Source organism: Xiphophorus hellerii, chromosome 14, assembly GCF_003331165.1.
Source record: "Xiphophorus hellerii strain 12219 chromosome 14, Xiphophorus_hellerii-4.1, whole genome shotgun sequence".
Taxonomy (NCBI): Eukaryota; Metazoa; Chordata; class Actinopteri; order Cyprinodontiformes; family Poeciliidae; genus Xiphophorus; species Xiphophorus hellerii.
The window spans coordinates 7,010,998-7,020,317 of record NC_045685.1 but is presented as its reverse complement, the minus strand read 5'-3'; the positions used below and the strand labels follow the sequence as shown (position 1 = coordinate 7,020,317).

The following is a 9,320-nucleotide window of genomic DNA, read 5'->3' as shown; positions in this document are numbered from 1 at the left end:
CCAAATGAAGTGAAAATTTATGAACTTAGCATTATTTATTTTATTTATAGCTGTAGGAGAGGAAGGGGTGGAGGTGGAGGACGTGCCCGATCAGAGCGAGCCGGTGACCGGGAAAAAAGTCAGACGTGAAGAAGATTTTTTGCAACTTTTTGGGCCACATTACCAGAGTTACAGGGGATCAGCAGCACACAGCACCACTGCTGCCGAAGAAATCCTTGATTTTTTTTCGCTACCGCAGATCCCCACCATGGCGAACCCGCTGCAGTGGTGGGCCAGCAACCAGGGCAGATTTCCCCGTCTGGCAAACCTCAGCAGAAAATATTTAGCTGTTCCGGCAACCAGCACTCCCAGCGAGAGGATTTTCTCTCTCGCTGGGAATACCATTACAAGAAAGCGGGCAAGCCTTCATCCGGCTCATGTTGATGCCCTTGTTTTCCTACATGTCAACCAAGAAAAAACCCCAACAACTCTTAGCGAAGAGAATATTGACAGCGAGTGAACTTTATTTACCCCCCCAGCCCCGTGCCACCTCTTTTTATTGTTTTTACGTGCCATCTAAAAGATGTGCGTTTCCTTTTGAATGTTGGTTTCCCAGCAACTTATTTATCATAAACTATCCCGATGTTTTGTTGTTTCACTTGTTGCTGTTCTGTGTAAATGCCGTATTTTTCCGTGAAAACGGGTAATAAAGCCTGTACGTTACTCCAAAGCTTTGCGTCTTGCGTTGCTATGACGTCACAACGACTAGTCAACTCGACATCGACTCGACTATTATAATGATGTAGTCGGCCTTAAAAAATATGTAGTCGTTCAACCCCTACTTCTGTCACACAATGACTATTTCAAAAATAGTCTCTGGACACTTTATTACAGAGGCTACGTGTCCAAGAGCACGTTTGAACACGTGCTTCTGAATACGTGTTCCAACACAGTTTTAATGTACTATGAATCTCCACCCGCAGAAACCCACCCATATTTTGGCATCGCTAACTTTTTTCTGCGGTCCTGCGGAGGAGACTGCGGTTCATTCACTGACAAAAGTGGCTGCTGACGTTCACAGCATAGTCTTCAGAAATCGGAAAGGTACAGTAAGATACGGCTTCACTGCTTGTTCTTGTTTGTGTTGTTGTTACATAGACAATTTGTGTAAGAAGCTTGAGTGACGTTAAGTGGGCCTACAGTTTCGTTTTAAAACATGCACGACTGGAAAAGAAAGAAAAGTACTAGAAGAAACTATTATCGTGCATACTGCTGTTAATAGTATTGACGTGTGGTCCGTGTGTAAGGGAATTTTGAAATTTCTCTGGATAGTGAAACTGAACTCTACTGGCCAAATATGACAAAGAGCAGCTGACAAGCTCACAGGATGGTAAACCAAGAGCAATTCAACGCAAAATACCATCCAAAAATACCAACTGCAGTTCCTGATTGTGCTGCTAGAACAAAAGCCACTGCATAACACAGAACTAGAGAATGATGCAGAAGTTGGTGTAAACATCATAGTTTTAGTACTAGGAGTAGATAAAGAGCAGTGTGTGTGATCAGTTATTAAGTTATTAAGCTGGGACAAATGTTAAAATATACCTTATCTGTCTGAGTGATATTGGTGTATTACTCAGAAGTACACTTTTGGAAATGTTCAGTCCACTTCTGCTGTAAGTCTAAAATTTAGAAATTTAGCTATTATAGTGAGCGTAGTTTGGTTTATACAGGTATGTCGCTGCTAAACAGGACTCAACACAATCGGTGTTTTGAAATAAATGTACATTGCCTAGATTCTGCTGTCCTAATTTTTTTTTTTTTTGTTTGCAGTTTAAAACATTATATAGCTCATAATGCCCTGTTCAATCACAATACACATTAAAATTCTGATTCTGCTGTTTTACTATAGGAAAACAAAGGGATGTACTGTAATAATGGGAATTCACTTTCTCATCATTAGCCTTAAAGGTTGTTGTTTTTTTTTGTAGGTGAAGCTCTGGGTAAAGTTAGATGGTATGGTAAACTCTACCATAGACATAATACAGTTGTTGTTTTGCATAAAGATGCCCAAACGAGACACAAATTTCCTGGGAAATAAACTACTGGTAAAAGAATGGCTATCAGGAACTTTGCTTCACTCCCATCATTTAAGGACTCCAGGTTTTCTAGCGATGTCCTAGACATTTTCTTCTATGTCGTTTGAATTTCGTTGAAAAACTTATGCTGAAAAAAAAAATTCACATTTCCCTTGAGCACATACAGACCAAAACACGGGTGTACAGTAGTTTGGAATGCCTTCAAGCAATTTGTCAGCATTTAAATTTCAGAACTGTGAATCAGCAAATAGCTCATAGATTAAAAAAAAAAAAAAAAAAGCATTTCAGAATCTGTTTGGTCATGCAGAAGCATACCTTATCAGAATACGTTTTACTCTCTCAGCTTTATGAAGGCCCACTACTATGCTGTATTTGTTCTATGTATCTCCCCTGAAGTCGTTTATGATCAACATTACTTAGACTGATTACTCTCGCAATGCCTTCATCAGCCCAGCACACTTTATCAGTACAAGCAGTAAATGGTAATTGCAGTTTGGACATTGAAACCTCTCTACTCATCGCCACGTGTTCATTTATTTCTCCAGCAATTGAAAACTTTCAAAACCTCTCCAGTCCGTTCCTCTCGTGTTGCCATCTTTTTAGCTAAATGGCCGGTAAGGAGGAAGATCTGCAGGACAGCCAGCACGGAGTCAATCTGGACCGTGAGCAGTTCTGCTGCTCCATCTGTCTGGATCTGCTGAAGGAACCCGTCACCGTCCACTGCGGACACAGTTACTGCCGAGGCTGCATCGAGAGCTGCTGGGACGGGCAGGGTGAGAGGGAGGAATACAGCTGCCCCCAGTGCAGGGAGACCTTCCATCCCAGGCCTGTCCTGAAGAGAAACAACATGCTGGCTGAGGTGAGGGGGGGCCTCTGCTCTAAGGTCGGTACCGTCTAAATCAGAAATATCCCAAGTCTTTTCCGAGGGCCATTTGCAGCCTCTGGGCTGATTTTGATTCCTGACTACAATTCAAGAAAAATACTAATTTGGCATGACATCACGGGCGAGCTATACAGACTATGACAGAAATTTATAACAGAAATGTTTAAATTGTCTAAGGAAAATGTTAAGTACAACACAAAGTATTCATCTTCTAGCAACCAAGCTTTTTGAATTCTTTTCACTTTCATAGCAAATAGAAGCACATCTTTCCAGTGACTTCTATTCAAAGATAGACTTTGGTGTGCTACAATATGACTTTAAGTTATTTATTAAATTGGTGTAAATACAGTAAGTTTTTTTCCCCCAAAGAAACAGTTACCCAAATTGTGTTTTTGTTGCTGAAAATATTATTTTTCTAATGTTCTCAATCTGATCCAAAGTGGATTTCTGTCTTTTAATCAGGAAAATGTGGAAAACACAGTTTTTCTAGTTTCGGATCTATTACATACTTTTAACTTTAATTATCAAAACGTTTGGACTCCAGCTGTGCTGAACAGATCTTACGAAGGTCTCTTAGGGGTATCTTAAGAATCAAATTTTATCACTCGTCCAAACTGACTTGCCTTCCTGCTTCTTCAGGTTGTGGAGAAGCTGAAGATGAGTTATCCCCAACCACCGCCTCCGTCTCTGACCCTGGCCGCCCCGCCAGACGTCGCCTGCGACTTTTGCAGTCTCGGACAAAACAAAGCCACCAAGTCTTGCTTGACGTGCTTGGCGTCTTACTGCGACGAACATGCTGAGCCTCACTACACTGTCCCCGTGTTGCAGAAGCATGAACTGATCTCAGCTACGATGCCAGTAGGGGACAAGGTGTGCACCGAGCATCGGAAGTTGATGGATCTCTGCTGCCAGACGGACGAGCAGCTCATCTGCACCGAGTGCATGGTGGACAAACATAAAGGTCACCAGTTTGTGTCTGTTTTGGAGTTAAAGGAGACAACAAAGGTAAAAACAAAAGATGTGATTAAACTGCCCCAGTCCAATTCAAAAGATATTCAATGGGAGCCTTCTGGTTTCTTCCAGGAACGGCTGGAGAAAGTTCGAAAGCAAGTTCAAGAGAAAGTCCAGCAAAGAGAAGAAGAGCTGGAGACGATCATACAAGCAGAGAAGAATGTCAAGGTATAGCCTAATAAAACACAAAACAATTAAAATAGACCCTTTTTTTGTCTGTTTGTTTCAAGAGGTGTAATCAGTAAAACTGAATGTACTGTTAAATAATCAATCAATCAATCAAATTTTATTTGTATAGCACATTTCAGCAGCAAGGCATTTCAAAGTGCTTTACATCATTACAAACACAGAAACACAATGCAACATAGAATCAATAATCAAAACAAAGCATTAAGTCAAGTTCCATCAATAAATTTGTAATTGATTACATTTCAAATACAATCCTAAACAGGTGGGTTTTTAGTTGAGATTTAAAAGAAGTCAGTGTTTCAGCTGTTTTACAGTTTTCTGGAAGTTTGTTCCAAATTTGTGGTGCATAGATGCTGAAAGCTGCTTCTCCTCGTTTGGTTCTGGTTCTGGGGATGCAGAGCAGAACCAGAACCGGAAGACCTGAGAGGTTCTGGAAGGTTGATACAACAACAGCAGATCTTTGATGTATTGTGGTGCTAAGCCGTTCAGTGATTTATAAACTAACAACAGTATTTTAAAGTCTATTCTTTGAGCTACAGGGAGCCAGTGGAGGGACTTTAAAACTGGTGTTATGTGCTCTATCTTCCTGGTTTTAGTGAGAACGCCAGCAGCAGCATTCTGGATCAGCTGCAGCTGTTTGATTGATTTGTTGGACAGACCTGTGAAGACGCTGTTGCAATAATCAATATGACTGAAGATGAACGCATGGATGACTGTAACAAAAGACTGATCTTTATTGTGAAATGTAAAGATCAAAGATCTAAGCAGGAACAGCACGTCTCCCCCGGACGTGACTCAGCGATGTATTGCTGAAAACTTTCAGCTGGAACGTAATTGAGTATTTAGTTTGTCTGATACGGTGCCAGACCGAGTCTTACGGGTAACAATGTCTCTCTGCCGCCACTTGATGGCAGCAGATTGCAGATTCTAATGTAATCACTAAGAGTCGGTCCAACCTGCTATCCAATTTGAGTTTTAAAGAATTGCAACTGTAACTCATTTATTAAAGCAAACCCAAAACATAACATTGGGGCCATGCAATATTTGCTGGCAAAAGACAAGCAAACCATCAAAGCCTGTTTTTTATCTTTTAAGTGTCATTTTAATTTGAGCAAAGAATAACCGCAGGTTTGACTGAATCCCCCAGAAGGGAAATTTAGCTTTTATGAATGTAACCGCACGTTAATAATCGCCGCATTTGTTCCGACAGAGCAGTGCCCAGACCTCAAAGTCAGACTGTGCCAAGGCGTTCTCCGAGCTGATCTCGTCCGTGCAGAACAGACGCAGTAAGCTGGAGCAGCTGATCGAAGCCCAGGAGAAGAGCGCCCTCGCTCAGGCTGGGGCGCTGAAGCAGCAGCTGGAGAAGGAGCTCGGCGAGCTGAGAGGGAGGGACGCTCAACTGCTGCGGCTTTCAAGCAGCGATGACGTTGTCTACCTGACACAGGTATAGACGGCGTTCGGACCTGTGTGCACTTGCTGAAGTTCTTTTTTCCTTCTGACTTGAATAAAGCCGGCTTACCAACGAACTCCCAGCAGAGCTCCGTTGGCCTGTTTAGCATATCAAAACATTTGAAAGAATTTAGGCTTCCTTTATGTTTCCGTTTTTTTTTTTTTTTTGTGTGTGTTACTTTCTAATGACACTTCAGCATTTTTCCATTTTCTAATGCCACCTAATCATTTCGTACAAATTAAAGTTTTACAAATCAGAAAAGAAGGATTTTCTCCACAACCAAGGCACCTGAAAGACAAGTAGCTACTTGTTTTGGAGCGGCTGAGCCAGAACCTTGACTTAAGTCTGGTTGAGAATATATGGTGAAAGGTAAAGATTAGGATGATGGCAAGGATGCCTTCCAGCTTTAAAGACTTGTATCAACCAAGAGACACATAAAACATATAAGTGGAAAAGTGAACAAACTGGTCAGTAATTGGGGTCTGGTTACTGTCATGGCAACAAAGATTTTTTTTCATTGGTAATCAGAAAGGGTACATGTCGTCTTTTAGATGCTATTTCTTTTTTTAAGATGTGCCAGTAAATAAAAACGATACCTCTGTGATTACAATGAACACTCATAATGAGTGTTGACTTTTTCAAATAATATTATTGCCTCCCTACGGACATAAAAGAGCAACTGTTTTAACGTATAGCCTGGCCATTTCTGTCCTACACAGTTCTGTTCGATTCTAATATCCTCTCCCTGCTCTGTCTGGGCTTTCTCCCATTGTGCTGGATTTCTAGAGAACAGAAGGAGAAGTTTTCTGCGCTGTTTTAGAATTGTAGTCTGCCTGTAGTTTGGCAATGGCGTTAGAGGAAGTGAAGGAACCCCTTACGTCCATGTTGGCCAACTTTCCAAATATTGAATTAACATTAACAGCCATCTTATTCGACTCGGTATGTTTCAATTCACAGTGGAGGATGGTTGTTGACGGTAAGCTTCATCGCGTCAAACTGGCGCATTACATACATCACGGCCAAACGTTAGCAATTGGGTCAAATTTAAGACAGAAACAGGCATGGACAACAGAATCCATGCCTCCAGCTAGGAATCGTTTCTCAGCCGCCGAGGATCCAGACTCTCTGTACGAGACAAAAGGTAGAACAAGAGGCTGGTTTCTACCTGGATAGCGTTAATTGCTTTCTCTATATGTTTTTCAGCTTAACTCCATTTCCATTGCATTTCAAGACTTTGCGCTGGGTGCCGGTCCGCCACGTTCTTTCACAGATGTGACTGCCTGTGTGACTGAGCTGAAAGCTAAAGCAGACATTTTGCTGAAGGAGACATGGCCCAAGATCTCAACTACGGGTGAGTAGAGTTTCTGTGTGTATAAGATTTGCTTTCTTCCAGCGTCGCTTAAAAAGTACTGTTGTGTCTTCTCACAGTCTCTTACGTTGACTTCTCCCTTCCGCCTGCACCCAACAGCAGAGAGGAGTTTTTGCGTTGTAAGAAATCAAACTACAGATGTCTTTCTTTAATGGTCACAAATATTGTCCGAATTATTACTGTGGTGACTCTATTTCTGCTTTGCTTGGCAGATTGGCGTCCCCTTACACTGGATGACACGTCAAACTACATTAACCTCAACCTGATGGACAACAAACGTAAAATCAGGCCTTCACCCATCCCCTATCCTACTAATCCAAACAGATTCACACAGTTCCCACAGGTTCTCTGCAAAGAGGCTTTAACAGAGCGGTGTTACTGGGAGGTGGAGTGGCACGCTCGCACCCTCTCTGCAGCGGTAGCTTACAAAGACGCCAACCGAACTTCGGACGAATCAGAGTTTGGGAGAAACGACAAATCTTGGGCTCTAGAATGCTCAGGAGACACCCTGACGTTTCGACACAATGACGTCGATGTGAAAGTACCGGGCTCTTGCTCCAAAAAGATCGGCGTGTTCCTGGATTACCAGGCAGGAATTCTGAGTTTTTACCAAGCTTCCGACCAAATGCTGCAAATCTTCGAAGTCCGGACCACGTTCACTGAGCCTCTTCATCCTGGTATTGGTATGAACTATGAGTGGTATGATACTGGGGTATTTGCACAGCTGGCCAAATTGAAATAGTACAAGAACATGAAGATAGTACAGAAATAGAACCACCGCAGTAACAATTCTGACAATGTTTGTGAGAAACGGTTTGCAGGCGTGGCAAAAATAATTCCGTGCAACGGAATTTCTGTCAAGAACTTGGAAAGTCTCCAAAGCTACAGGTGAAAGGGGAGGAGTAATTAAACTCTGTGGTGGAAGGAAAGAACGAGGAAGTCCTTTCACTTGGTTTGATGTGTTTTGAATTCCCCAACATTTCCTCGATTCGTTCATGTTGTTTTTCTTGCAAAATCCATCCGCATCAATTTCTCACAAGAGAAGAATCAGCACCTCCCCTTGTACTTGTGAAGTCATTTTTACTTTGCATCGGTCTGTGGTGGAACCAGCTCACACAGAGAAATGCACAGAACAGATTTTCTGTCGCCGGATTTTCTACTTTTGTAGTTTTGAACAGAAATGGACAAAGTCAAGTTTCTCAGGGTGTTTGATATGTAAAATTGGGTCTTGGGGAAATAAACATCTTTCTTCAACAAATTTTGAAGGTGTTATGTAATCATGATTATGAATACATTTTAGTGTTGGTTGCTATCAGAAACGATTCACCTAATAACATTTCTCTGTCTGAGGGGAAAGTGACAGAGTAAGACAAGATAGAAACCAACATTAGTTGTTCACATCAGCCCAGTTTTACACATCGATACAATATTAAAAATGACTAAAATCAGCCGATACTAATATCAATACTTGCATATTGTGCATTCCTAAAAATTATTGCTGTTATTATTACATCTGTCCAGTGACTATTAGAATTTCCAGAGACTTTTAAAGTAATTTGTCTGTTTTGTTATTGATTGAAAGCCTGACAAAATTAAAGCTGGGGTATGTAGGTTTCATAAAAAAATGTATTTACATGTTTATTAAAATGATCACTGTGTCATGGTAGCAGGGTGGTATGAGAAAGATAATGTGTGGAAAAAAAAACTGAGCTCCTCTGCCTTTTCCCAGTGCTAACTAGAGAAATACACAGTTCTGTCAGAAACAACCAATAAGAGCCAGGAGGAGGGTCTTAGCCCTCTCAGTCATGCTTGTGTAGGTGCTGCTCACACCCTCTCACTTGCTTTCTTTTACGCTGCAGCTTCTCTCCGAAATGAATGCTATGGTTAGTTAGCGTAGCCACTGTTGAGGAAAAATGATTATTTTTAGTGCTTAATACAGTTAATCTTGCGGCATGTGTAAAAGGCATATTGAACACTCTTATTTTGAACAAATTTCTTAATTTTGAACAGGTTTGTGTTAAGGATTTAAAACTAAACTATTGATGGGCAAGTATGCAAACAACAGGAACCAAATGCAGATCAAAGGGGATCTCTCAATGGTGCTCCTGCTGTGTTGTCAGAGAACAGGAGGCCGTAAAATTAGCATCTCCTGCAGGGCACTATCACTTGAGCCTGGAGGAGAGAAGCCTGTTTGGTTCACAGAAGATCAAAAGTCTTCCAGAACCAACATCTGGGATGGTGTAAAACTGAATACAACGTAGAATGTTGAAACAACTAACATTTAATTTCTAAGACATTTTTCTAAGTATTAATACCATGTTTTTTAATGAAGATTGTATT

At 41.3% G+C, this 9,320-nt stretch overlaps 1 protein-coding gene across 3 annotated transcripts; it reads left to right on the top strand.

Moving 5' to 3' along the window:
- The first annotated feature begins 829 nt into the window (after positions 1-829).
- Positions 830-8,238, top strand: LOC116732334 (tripartite motif-containing protein 16-like). Of its 3 annotated transcripts, none has more exons than XM_032582428.1 (8): positions 830-1,083; positions 2,682-2,961; positions 3,601-3,966; positions 4,045-4,140; positions 5,372-5,605; positions 6,815-6,962; positions 7,040-7,099; positions 7,193-8,238. In XM_032582428.1, the coding sequence occupies exons 2-8, from the start codon at positions 2,686-2,688 to the stop codon at positions 7,720-7,722; spliced, it is 1,710 nt and encodes a 569-aa protein (XP_032438319.1). In that variant the 5' UTR covers positions 830-1,083; positions 2,682-2,685; the 3' UTR covers positions 7,723-8,238. The 3 variants fall into 3 exon arrangements, with proteins under 3 accessions (XP_032438319.1, XP_032438320.1, XP_032438321.1); XM_032582429.1 differs by having other exon boundaries at positions 2,624-2,961; XM_032582430.1 differs by having other exon boundaries at positions 833-1,083; positions 2,682-2,937.
- Positions 8,239-9,320: the final 1,082 nt, after the last annotated feature.

Coding starts and splice junctions, on each gene's coding strand:
- LOC116732334 (XM_032582428.1), top strand. CDS start 2,686: ATGGCCGGTAAGGAGGAAGATCTGCAGGACAGCCAGCACGGAGTCAAT. Junction 4,141..5,371: donor AAGCAGAGAAGAATGTCAAG/GTATAGCCTAAT, acceptor TTGTTCCGACAG/AGCAGTGCCCAGACCTCAAA. Junction 6,963..7,039: donor GCCCAAGATCTCAACTACGG/GTGAGTAGAGTT, acceptor GTCTTCTCACAG/TCTCTTACGTTGACTTCTCC.